Consider the following 13547-nt stretch of genomic DNA (forward strand, 5'->3'; position numbering starts at 1 on the left):
TGGTTTAATGAAACGGTGCCTATGAAACCAATCAAGACATGTCTTAATCGGGCATGTCAAGAGACATGCCCGGTCAGGCATGCCTTGATCGGTAGGCACTACATATAAGTACATGCCTTGTGAAATGCTGCAGATCATCGAAATCAAGTAATGTAATCTACAGCAACCTGCAAATAAGAAGCAACAGTCAACAAAATAATAGAAGAATTTTTCTGAACATCTACAACTTAGATTTGAACATAAATTTGAATAACATTTACAGTAGGTCCAATTTGGGCGATAAAGCAACTTAAATTCAATTGTATGTATTTCAAGTGGCAAAATACATAGCCGACTTGAGAAGATACAAGGCACAAGCCTTGTATATAAACAAGACACGTTGATGCCTCTAACATACACATTCAATCAGCGAATTATTCTTCTGCCTTATGCGATCAAGACTTGTGCGAAATTGAGCAAACTAATTGAGCGAATTCTGGGCAAATTTGTCATCCGAACCGTGCATTCACTAGCAGCGATTTGCCTTATCAATCTGCACCTCATCACTTGGAATTCGTGCCACTTCTACTCCTGTGAATTGCATCGTGAAGTCTCTGATTATACATGATTTGAATTGGGCGAAGTTTGTGAAGTTGCTGATCATTATCTACCCTTGATTGATTGCCAAAAAAAAACAAAGGTTCTAGATCAGATAAGTTAATCGGAGCTGATTTGTATATGTAGAACTGCTGATAATAAAGAATTGATCTGGATCTTTTGTTGCTGGGTTTTTCCTCCAAGAGGGAGGTTTTCCCAGGGTATTTTGGTGTCTCTTGTGTTGTGTGTGTTTGCATTTCATTTAATTTCTGAGTTTACTTAATTCTGATCACTAAAACTAACATTTAAAATAAGGTAGGTGCTCAAGAATTCATATTAATTTAGATTCATTCAACTATTATTTACTAGACATTTGATGCCAACAACAATATTTGCAAGAAGATCAAATGAACTCATCATTGTTCATACACATTTGTCTAGGCAAATGACCTTCTATCAATTAGCTGGGAAGATAAAGAATTTAAGGCTCAATGCTCACAAGAATAACTAACATTAAATAAACAAAATAATTAAGACATGGTTTCCCAATAATTTATGTCTTGAAGTTTTAGAGCTCTTAACAGTCCAAACATATGTATTGCAAAGGTCAGAAGCCAAACCATGCAAAAATTAATAATATAGTAAAATACTTCAAGACAGCATTTATACCTGCAGCAGCTGCAGCACGAGGCCAAATTGTTTGCTGAACATCAGAAGCATCAGCAGTTTCACCCCACATGCAAACCTCCCCACCAATTACAAGTTTTTGCTGGGATGAATCATCAATTCCTTCCAGAGGATCACTTGAATAGACCTTTTCCCAAGGCACATCAAGATGGTCAAGGTACCATACACCTTGATTGCTAAAAATGCACTTGAAACCTTTACCAACAGCACGTGGACAAACACCTGAATCCAACCTAAAAACAAAAAAGTAGGTATTGTAAACATGTCTAGAATATGTAGCTTCATTTAGCTAGTTCAATGTATCCAGTTACAATTTGGTAAAAGCAAAGTTCTCATGAAAAACATATATTTTCTATAGGTAAGCATCCACAGCAAAGAGATGGGGAATATACCAGTTATGAATAATAGTCTTTGGATTAAGCTTTTCACTAAACGCATTAAATGTTTCCTCCCTGAAAAGGTTCACACAAGCATAAAGAATAGTGAAGAGGCAAATTATATGAAAAAATGCATCTTACCTTGCAAAACATCTCAAGGTAAAATCTAAGTATGAAAACAAAGAAAATGTAGCAAAATAATACCAGTTGACAGGTGTCCATCCTAGATTAATTGCCAATTTCTGTGCTCGCAAAACAAAATATTGATATGCATCTCGTGCTGTCATGTTGTGTTCATCAAGCCTGCAGGGAAAATCAGCAGTCTTTATGAAAGGAGAAAGAAAAACTCTGAGAGTGAAGCATATTCTGAGAACCAAAACCATGGGTCTGCAATGTACCAAAGCTTTATTAGAATTAATTATTGGAAGTTAAGGTAAGCCAGCAACATCTGGCATAAAGAGACACTAAAGTAATGCCTTATGGTAAGTATTCACAAGGAAATACCTTAACCTTTTATCATTATCCCAAGAAATGGTGGAAACAGTGATGTCGCTAAGAAAACATCATACAATGAAAGAGTAAATAGTGTTTTCTTGATATGTGTATGATAGTCTCAACAAGGTAATACAGGGGAATGCTGGGGAAAGTACAACTTATTGAGATTCCTCTAGAACTAACTATTTTGATACGGGAAAAATTGGAAGCCTACTTCACTTCTTAAGGGGATTTGGCATACTGTGTTTCCAGTGATCTCAGCTAATGGTTTGTATATATGACTAGAGGTTCCGCATCCTTCATTACTGTAATGTGGTGGTGTAGCAGGTTGTATGATTGCTAAAACTCTTAAATTTCAGGTTTCTGTCTTGCATCCAATTGTCTTGTGGCATATAGCAGCTAAAATCCTCTTGATTTCTTGCAATTAGAAAAAAATGGCCTTACTATTAGAATATTTAATTCTATGTTAGTCACCTATTTTTACTTCTTTGGTTAATGGTCATTTTCTTTTTTTATGTAATTAGCTTTTAAGCTTAATTTAGCTTTCACACTTAATTTAGTGTTTAGCTCTTTAGTCTTTTACTTTAACGTGATGTTCTAATTCTAGAACATCATCTTGTAACCTCTATATATACGTGTGTATATCGTTCAATGTAATTATCCAATTATTGAATCATTCATTCAATTTATTTTTCATGGTATCAGAGCATGGAAATTAAAAATTTCGAAAGTTTTTGTTATTAAAATTTTTTGAAGTTTTTATTGAAGAGATTTTTTTAAAACTGTTTTAAGAAGAGCAGGTTCTTTTTCTCTTTCTGAGCGGATTTTTTTTTTTTTTTTGCAAGTTGAAAATTTTCCTAGGGTTTCTGCAATTTTCGACTAGGGTTTTGATCCTTCAGTTCAAGTCAAAATTTTATTCTGGTTGCAAATTCTTGGTGGGTTTTTCTAGACCTCAACCTAGGTCGTCGTTAGATTTTTCTGGGTGCATCGTTTTCTGTGTCTCGATTTTTGAACTGTCTGATCTGCATTATGTTTTCAAATTCTTGGTGGGTTTTTCGAGAGCTTTTTTGGGTTGGTCTCATATTTTTTTGGGTGCCTCGTTTTATGTACCTCAAATTTTGTGCCAGCGAATTTGCCTTGGAATTTAAAAACAGTTCGCAATTTCTACTAATTCTGTGGACGTCGGGAATTTTGCTGTCTTCTAGGCACCGTTTATGTTGTTTTAAGTTTGCAGAAAATTTTAATTTTTGGGTTTCTTCCAAACCTCGAAATTCACTCCTTGGAATTCGTGTCAGAATTCTTGGTGGGTTTTTCAAGAGCTTTTCTGGGTTGGTCTCATATTTTTCTGGGTGCCTCGAATTTTATGCCAGCGAATTTGCCTTGAAATTTAAAAACAGTTCGCAATTTCTACTAATTTTGTGGACGTCGGGAATTTCGCTGTCTTCTGGGCACCATTTATGCTATTTTAAGTTTGCAGAAAATTTTAATTTCTGGGTTTCTTCCAAACCTCGAAATTCGCGGCTTGGAATCCGTGTCGAAATTCTCCTATATGGTTTCAGTTTTTTCAGCAGCTACTTCTATTCTAATTTTTTTTAAAATCAAATTCTTCTATCTCTTGCTTTCACTCAGTTCACCTCGATCAACCTCGATTTCCGTGATGGCATCATTAACCAACATCATGTTGGAACACAGTCAGAAGTTCAACGACCGCAACTACAACACCTGGAAACAACGTATGCTTACCATCTTTGAGTATCGTTGCCTTGATCATCTTGTTTTGGGCAAGGAATCTCGTCCTACACCAGCATGTGATGATCAAGACAAACATGATGTGAAGAATTGAGAGGCTATCATGCTTATCAAACTCTCTGTCACAGATGATCAACTCCCATAGGTGCCTTCAAGTAAAACAACAAAAGAGATCTAAGATCTTTTGAAGGATCTTCATGAAACGCAACAAGAGTCGAGCTTTCTTTCTGAAGAATATGTTGTTTTCTATCATGATGGATGAGAAGTCATCTATCCAGGGCACATCTTACGAAGATCAAGGACATCCGTGATCAGTTGGAAGCTATAGGCTGAACCATGGTGGAAGAGGATATAGTAGTGATTATCCGATTATTGAATCATTCATTCAATTTATTTTTCACTTACAACCTACTTTACCCATCTCTAACTTTCCCACTTTTGGATATAAATCAAGGGATTGGATTTTGAGATCCTGGCCAACAGATTTTAGATGTTATTTCTGCCTTGATCTGTTTTTTCCATAAGTTGCATTGATCAATGGTTAACCCAGTCATTAAATGGTGCTGCTCCAAACTGGCACACTTAATAGACCTTGTTGGTCAAGTAAAACCAATGTAATGGTTATTCAGCCATCAATTTCAACCCGCTTTGATGTAAGATGATTTCATTTTTAACACTCAAACCTCATAGTAAGTTACAATTTCATCCTTGGCCGATGAATCAAAAATATGAAAAATAGCTAATTGTAATGTCCCCATTTGGGATTCTCCTTGATTTAGTCCTAAAAACAACAATTCTGACTTAAAAGTGAGAATTATAGCAAATTTATAAATATAATTTCATTAATTCTGGAAACATTTTTACTATAATATTTAACTCATAATGCTAATAATAGTTTTGGAAGATGGAACTTATCTTGATAGCTTCCTCTGATAGATTTATGCTAATAATCTTCTCCAACATGTTTCTCTAGCTTTAATCGCTGCCTGAGAATTCCCGTTCTTTATCCCCTGACCTCTGCTACTCATAATACTTAATATCATTGTTTATTAACAAACCACTAATCATGTGATGGTCTCTATTTCCACCATTGCTATTATTGAATTCAGTCAGTTGTATCTTTTTGTTGGTCCTAGGATGTAATATCCCGGATAAAAAAAAATTTGTTTTAAATTTTAATGCAATAAGGATTACAAACAAACACCATAACCCGTTAAGGTTAGAAAATATAATCTCAATACTGCTGAAAGTAACCCTTCCACTTTCTAATCACCAAGAGCCCAATGTGGGAAGGTGAGAGCATACGGTGATAAGGGGTTCGTTAGCTCACTAATCTGCTGGAAATTATAAAGCAAGTACAATACTGGGGGGCAAGCCAGCCCCTTCCACTTTTCAGCGGGATAAAGATCAAGAACTTGGCGGTAAACCAACCAAGGGAACAAAAGCATAACCAAAACCAAATTACTCTACTGCTTATGCAGCGACAGGACTTATGCATAAAAACTATCACTCAACCGCATATTTCAGCGGGAGGACAATACCACTCCACCACTTATTCAGTGGGAGGACAGAAGTACAAAGAAATTACAAACACTAAGGCGGCCCAGCCAGCCTCTTCCACTTATGCAGTGGGGATTACAATGAGCACTTCAAGTTCAATAAGAGGTTAGTACTACTAACCAATGATACAAGATGATTACAATGAAGTACTTTAAACATTCAATCAAAGACTAAAACTGATTTCAGGCTAAAACATGAAACAACAAGGTCTGATATAAAATACCAGCCTCTCCAGAAATGGGCCAGCAACACAGCAATGCACACAACTCTTCCGAATCAGCTCCAAAAAACTGACGAACTCAAGCGAACAACTGCTATGACCAAGGTGAACCAACCAAGAGCTCAAACCAGCACCAAAATCACCACACACATGGCACGCAAACCGAGGCACTCCAGGAAAGGTACGGCCAGCTGATAATTTCCACATGCTCTCAAAAAATCCAATCAACACCAAATCCAACACCCTTCCAGAGGAATGATCACCTCTCCAATACGCCTCCGACGAGCCTCTACCTAGAAGAAACGGACACTCAGGCAGAGAGTTATGAACAAAAATCCGCTTCAGCCACTCCAAACCAGCAACATAGAAAACTCACCAAAACTCTAAAACTAAAAATTCTCACACCAAAATCAACTCTCAATCACACCCACCAGCTAGGTACTATATTGCAAGTACGAAACTATGCTAGCTAGGAAGCCTCAACTCCGAAGCTCAGTTTTGCTCTCCATTCCGGCATCATAACAATGCAAATTCTTTAGATGATCCAAATGAGAGCCCAAGGCTCTTATTTATAACTTTTTTGCTCCCTAAATTCAAATGCAAATGCGCCCAAATACACCAAAATTACATGCCACTTCATTACACCCCCAAGGGCGCCCAAACACATTTGAAAAATATAAAATATTTCTCCACAAGGATGGCATCCCCTTCCCTTAGGCAAGTTTGAACTTTGCCTAGGACAACAACTTGCAAACAAAACACAGAGTGATGCTCATGAAATAATTTAATTTCCCTTATGCCATTGACTTAGGAAAAATTGATAAAATCACTTGAATAAAATAAACTTCTATTTCCCAGAGTCGTCCAAAATAATATAATTAAATATTAACCTTAGAATACAGTGTTAATCAATAATAAATCATCCTGCAAGCCAAATACTGCTCAAAACCCAAATGAATTGAGGACTGAAGTGCCGAACCATCCACTGGACTGAACTGAATCTCTGAATTGCCCTACTATAAATAGAACCACCTAAACTGATACTTACTAAAAATAGTAAGTCAAGCAATATAGCTCCAAAAAACATAATCTTCGCACCCAGTGACGGAAGATGGAAAACTCAGTAAGATAGCACCATCCAAATAGTCAACCCCTGACTTACTAAAAATAGTAAGCTCATGTTGCACCAACGTTTGAAACCCTAATTCTTCATTCCACATAGCCTATGGGTCCCTGAGATAGGCCAATGGACCACTAAAAGCACATCATTGAGAAGAGGACATTCCATAGGATGAGATCGATGTTTATCCGAGTAGTCTGCCTGTTATTTATACCTTCGGCAGATTCAAAATACCACCTATTATACACATTGCATCCTCCTTTTTGTCATCTTTGATTTATTAACATTAATATAAATGGATGGCGAGAATTCCCTCTATCTAGAGAACAATGTCCTATGTTTGGTTCACTCATTTTTCCTAGATCATTTCTCCTTCATTGTGGTTGTTGAACGAAATATATTAGCATGAGGGGCATTCATGGTCATCGAATAAAGAGTTGGCCATTTCTGATATCCATTATATTTCTTACGGGAATCATATTGACTAAGTCCCCCCCTAGCTCAATATCAGGAATATGATATCACTTGTAATATGCCTCCGTCTATGCTCATTGCAACTTCGCTATGAATGGTGGGCACTGGAAATGTCGGGTATGGATGTATCAAATGGAGCTTCTAATTCCAACTTCTTCCTCATAAAAGGTCGCTGCATTTTCCCGTCTATTCGACTACTTCCAGTGCCGCAAATAAACTCCTTCCCCGAACTCCCCTCTCCAACTTTCACACAATGGTTATTATATACCTTCTCAAGGGGAATAATTCCCTTTAGAGACATCTCCCCTCATATCAAATAGTTGCGAACAAGTCATACCTCTTCTAAATGTTTATTCATATTAATTTATTAATCAATTGTGCTTATTGAGGAATCTTTTCTTTAACAAAAGCATATCTTAATCGCACCACTTACAAAGTCTTTTCATCGGCCAGCATAAAATATTTCTTTAATGATTTGCATCACTTTATATAAGGAAATTGCACCCTTTCACGCACTCTCTTTTGGTGATTGGTCTTCTATCATAATCGTCGGTATCGATCATTACTTCTGATCTCATTTTTGGCAAAGATAATTGTGATCCCTCTTTAATTGTTGTTGTAACATGGAGTTACCATTTCTTTAAAGTATTATCGCTTATTCATCATTTATTCTATTGCTGTCTCTTTGATAAAGTCGCCAATTCTCAATGAAAGTAATCAACCTTGGAACCTTATCTATGCTATTAAGTTGCTGCCTTATAGATTAATGATTGCTGTACCAAACAGATTAAGTCAGTAATACAAAGGTGTTGGTGTTGGAAATAAGCCACACCCGGACCAACGATGGACTGGTCCAAGAGGGGCCAGTAGCTCAGTGGTAGAGCACTCCAGCAGCGTATGGAAGGTCCTAGGTTCGAGTCCTAGCTGGTCCATGTCTCAACATGGTATCAGAGCCAGGTCCAGGCTAGGAGCCCCAAGCACACAAGAGGTGTGGCTTAAGGGGGGGTGTTGGTGTTGGAAATAAGCCACACCTGGACCGACGATGGACTGGTCCAAGAGGGGCTAGTAGCTTAGTGGTAGAGCACTCCAGCAGCGTATGGAAGGTCCTAGGTTCGAGTCCTAGCTGGTCCATGTCTCAACAAAAGGCTTATAATTGCTGATACTTATCACACTTCACAATCACTGCTTCCCTCATTAATCAGAGCGCTACCATTAATCCATATATCTCTTTCATTCTGAAACATAATCGGCCTTTAGTCTTCCTATTTACAAATGATGTTTTAGATACATTTGTTGTTTGCTCTAACAAAACCACTGCATGTAGAATTGCTGCCCATATTTATACGTGTCTTCATTGCTGTAATCTTCATCATTTATAGAGTCATTTGACGAGACTATCTTTATTGTTTTCTTCTTCATATATCTTGATAACTAATTTTCTCACTCCTTGTGTGTGATGTAAGAGCTATTTATTATCATTTCGTCTTTATGTAACTTAGTAGATTATATCCCCCTTTATTTTTGTTCCTTGGAGAGGGACATAGTGAATCTCTTGTCTTTGGTATATTGGCTGTTAATATTTTATAAAGATAATGCAAGGAGCTTTCTCAATAATACTGGACAAAGTCTTGTGTGGGGACATCACACTAATTACCCCAAATTTGATTCCAAGGAAGGAAACAATGTGTGAAGGCAGGAGTAACGATTGGTGAAGTGGCAAAAGGCCAAGCCCTGTGCTGTGAAAAAGTCTCTCAACCTGCATTCCTAATGTTTTTTTTTAATATTTTTGTATGCATTCACCATTTTGTCTATCATGTATTTTGTCTTCATGTGGGAGAGTTGGCGTACAATTTGGAGGTGACATGGAATTCGTCTTTCATGGAAATGTGTCCTCACATGAGGAGATAGGCATCCCACATTGAGGGGCATTCTTTGGCCATGTGACAGCATCTTGTGGTGTGTGCAAGCTCATCATGTAATAGTTACATAGATTCTCATTAAGTGTAAGAACATGTAAGAGGGAAATTATGTTGGAATACTGACCAGCATTATGCTATGCTTGGACACTTGTCATAAAGCATCTTTGCAAGGGTTGAATAAGGACAAATTGGGGTAGGCAATTTTGGGTGGTCAAATGAAACGGAATATGACAATGTATGATGTGTAAGGAATATGGTAAAAATAGCCTAGAGGATCTTTTACCAAGGAGGGCATTGGAATTCAGTGTCTTGGTTTAGATGCCATTCTAAACCAAGACTTTGGTATTGCTAATGGTTTTCCAAAACCATTCATAGTTTTCAGTTTCAAATTTGCCTATTTATTGGTTCTTTGGGATGCAGTTTGTATGGATTCTTCTGCAAGTACTGGTATGCTGCTGGAATCATTCAAGATTTGTACATTGGTAATGTCTTGCTTTGCAAGAGTATTGTAACTGTGCTAAGATTACCGAATAATACATTGGGCTACTTTGGAGTGGGGGGCTTTTCTCTTGAAAGAAATTTTCCCACATACATCTATGTTGCAATATATTTTTTTTATATGTTTTCCATGTTATTCTCCTTTCTACAATTGTAAAGATCTTAGATTTGTGCAATACTATTTTTCAATATTCTTTGCACTTTGGGTGCTAACCTGAATCAACAGGGGAAATCTCACAAATGTGAGACAAGACTTGTGAGATAACCTTTGAGATTTTAGAAGTCAATTCTTTGTCAAATATTCAGTGTGTTTTTTGTAAATGATGTGAAAGGAAAAGGGAAAAGATAGAAAGATAAAACTAAACTACGACGATGCCCCAAACATTCAAAGTTTGCATGTGATCTAATTATTATTCAAAATAATAATGATTTGCTTTGTGACAAGAGGCATGTACATGCATGGTTATCAATCAATATGCAAATGATTGAATCTTAAATAGATGAATCAAGGCTATCCATAAGATACGAGAAAAATCATAATATGATAACAAAATAAGCACAAAAAGACACTTTTATTTTATATATGGCAACAGAAAAAATTTCATAAAAGCTTGGGAGCACAATCATATAGAATTTATGCCTTTGTGTATTGATTTCAAAATTAGCCTTAAATGTTGAGATGTTAATAGTACTACCATTACGAAAATCCCCCCCTTTCCTATTCAAAGCATTTCTCTTATTTTACAAAAATAAAAATAATCATCAACATGTGCTCTCAAACTAGAGTTGAATGTCTTGATTTTGCTCTAATGAATCTGAACTCACAAAGCTGATTTCAAAAAGTGATAGAGGGATATCGGCATGTTCATATTCCCAAAGGATACCCTTTTGAATTAAAGATCAAAAACATTGGACAACTAAAAGATTTGAGAATCAAATAGCTTCGAAGAAATCTAGGTATGATGTAACTTAAAATAATTTTGATCAATGGCGTAGCAAAAAAGTGTCAAATCCATCAATTTTCCTCATGAGTGCAATGTCACCACGTGGTGTTGGGAAGCACAATCATTTATCTTCATGGCAGACCCACTTAAAAAAAGGCTTAGATTCTACAACCAATGACGCAACAATACCTTAAAATAATTCTGACCAATGGTGCAACAAAAACAAGTGTCAAATTTGTCAATTTTCCTAATGAGCACAATGTCACCACCTAGCGTTGGGAGGGAAGCACAATCATTTATTTTCATGGTAGACCCACTTAAAAAGATGACTAGGATTCTACAACCAGTGGTGCCACAATATATAGTTGTAAGATTGACAACATTTATATGTCGTGCATGTCATTGATCCAAGCAAGTGATCAATGATTCCAATTTAATCTAGCTCTTGTTTAATTCACTTATAAAGAGGGCCACCCTTGACAACTCAACGCCTCCTAACCAATAGCGCAAGGAAAAACTTGTAAACTAACAACTTCAAAACTTCATGTGATGATGCACATAGCATTTGTGATGTCAATCGCCTTTTCTTCGTTTGAGCTTTGCAAAAGTTATTGAGACCCACCATTGATGCCAACTCATATTGCTCCAACCAATGGTGCAATGTAAAAAGGTTATCAAAATGACAACTTTTATATTTTGTGAGGTGCTACCACATGGTTTCTTTGTACATTGGATTGGCGAGTCCAAGATGATCTTTAACTATGTATTTTTTCTTGGAATGCAAGACCCACTATTAGTTGAGCTGTAAATTTTACCTAGTGGTGCAACATTTCAGTCTTGTCAATTTGGCGCGTCTAAAATATTGTGCAAATTGTTGATTTGATCTAGTATCGATGACCATTACAAAACTTCCCTTAATGAGAAATAAACTCCTAAAAACATGAAATCCTTCCATAAAATAAATGGCTCTAGAGGAGCCTAAACAAAGACCAAAACCTTTAAAACAAAAGAATATGCTATGACATAGCTCAGCCCAAAAGAACTAGTACCCTTAAAAGTAGAATTTGAAACGATAATTGATTGTTCTATAATCACAAAGGATATAAAAGCTCCTTAAATAGAGATTACAAGAAGAGTTTCTAAAAAAGAAATGAAAGACAAAAAAGAAACATTCTAAATAGGAACTAACTACGAAAAGGAAATTACCTAAACTAACGAATTAAATGACCAATATTGAAATATTACAACATTTCTTTAATACCCTTTCTTAATAATCATTTTACTAACTACCCTACAAAAAACTTGACTTAATCTGCAGTTCATTTGGCCATAACAGCATAGAAGGCTAAATCCTCTTCAGAACACTTTGCGACATGAGCCTGCTGTTGAGACCCTCCCTAGTTGGACTTTTGATCAGCCAACTGCTTTCTACAAAACTTTTGTACATGACCAAGTTAAACACAATAGTGACATGTCATATTCTTCTTGACACTCTCCTCATATTTGCTCTGTCCTTTCTACTAAGTGGACTCGCCTTGGCCTTTGTCCTTGGCAGTAAATGCCCATGTCACTGTTGCTACCAAATTGTTGTCTCCACTTGGCTTGCTGCCAAAGCTTATTGCACAACTCATCAAACTTCAGGTCAACATTAGTGGATGTAATGTTGAGAGTTTCGATTAAGTGCTCATAGGATTGTGGTAAGCTTTTCAACATAATGACAACCACACCCTCTCCTTCCATCTTGCGACCAAGATGATCCTCCAAAGACATCTTGTTGTGCATCATGATCAAGAACGTGATATTCTTAAGAAAGCTCTGCCTTTATATGACGTCTCGTGCACATCCTTCAGGTGACTCCAAATCTCTTTAGCAGTCTTGCTTGATGACACTTTTGGAAGCATCTCATCAATGACTGATAACTTGAGCAACACATCTGCTTCACAGATATGCTCATCAAACTTCTCCTGGTCTTTGTTTGCCGTTGTGGGACAAGCAATATTACCTAGAACAATCTGGTCTAGACACTGGTACTAATAAATAGAGAGCATCTTTTGCTTCCAGGTATTGTAGTTCTTGTCGGTGAAGCACCGATTACCTTCCAACATTATGTTGCTCAATGATGCCATCCCTCCTGTTTTCCAATGACATGAAAAATGAGGTCAACTTCTCAAAAAACTTCGATTTTTGTTGATACGAAATCAGCAAAAAAACTGAAACTAATGATTTTATCCAAAAAACGTCAAAAACAATTGTTGTAGCACCATGATTTTGCGGAAAAATCAGCAAACCTTGATGCGATGCTGAAATCACACATGATTTTGTGAAAATATCATCAAAAACCCTTATTTTTCCATCAAAAATGGTAAAAAATTTTGCAAAAATTAAAATACCCAAGTCTGAAATCCTAGGGGTTGAATATTGTAGGAAACCCACGATTTTTTCCAAAGATCATACAAAAACCAAAATAAAAAATTTGCAAAAACCATGGCCGGAGCAAGCAAAAAACCCTAGCTGTTGTCTAAACAAAACCCAAGTGACACAAAAAACACAAAACGTGACAAAAGAAATACATACTTCACAAGAAATTTGCAGCTCCAAATAAAACTCCTTCACGTGGTAAAACAAACCCTCTTTGGGAAAAAAAAGAGCAGACTTGTCACGTGAAATCAATTTTTTTTTAAATCACCAAAAACATTGCGATCTGCAAACAAACTAGGCATGCGAAGAATTGCTCCAGTTGCGTGTAAGAAGATGCGACACGGGAAGAAATAAACCCTCTTCACCACTTCAAAAAAACAAAGATGTCGTAGAAAACCAAATGAAACGAAACCCCTTCGCGACCCAGAAAAACGACAATAAACCCGCACGATTTCACCAAAAAAAGACCTTACGCAATTTATAGAGGATCAAACCCGTGATTTCTAGGGC

General features: G+C 36.7%; 1 protein-coding gene across 5 annotated transcripts in view; it reads right to left on the minus strand.

Annotated features, from left to right (window-relative positions):
* LOC131037815 (beta-hexosaminidase 1) overlaps nucleotides 1-13547 on the minus strand; it is a 144028-nt gene that overhangs the window by 33406 nt on the left and 97075 nt on the right. For 4 of the 5 annotated variants that reach the window (XM_057970026.2, XM_057970025.2, XM_057970028.2 and 1 more), the window contains 3 exons: nucleotides 1845-1943; nucleotides 1656-1715; nucleotides 1246-1496 (listed from right to left, as the gene is read on the minus strand). In XM_057970026.2, coding sequence (XP_057826009.2) covers nucleotides 1246-1496; nucleotides 1656-1715; nucleotides 1845-1943 — 410 coding nt within the window. Of the gene's footprint in view, nucleotides 1-516; nucleotides 647-1245; nucleotides 1497-1655; nucleotides 1716-1844; nucleotides 1944-13547 lie in introns of those variants that run through there. The other variant, XM_057970029.2, reaches the window with a different exon arrangement.

Source organism: Cryptomeria japonica, chromosome 1 (assembly GCF_030272615.1).
Source record: "Cryptomeria japonica chromosome 1, Sugi_1.0, whole genome shotgun sequence".
Lineage (NCBI taxonomy): Eukaryota > Viridiplantae > Streptophyta > Pinopsida > Cupressales > Cupressaceae > Cryptomeria > Cryptomeria japonica.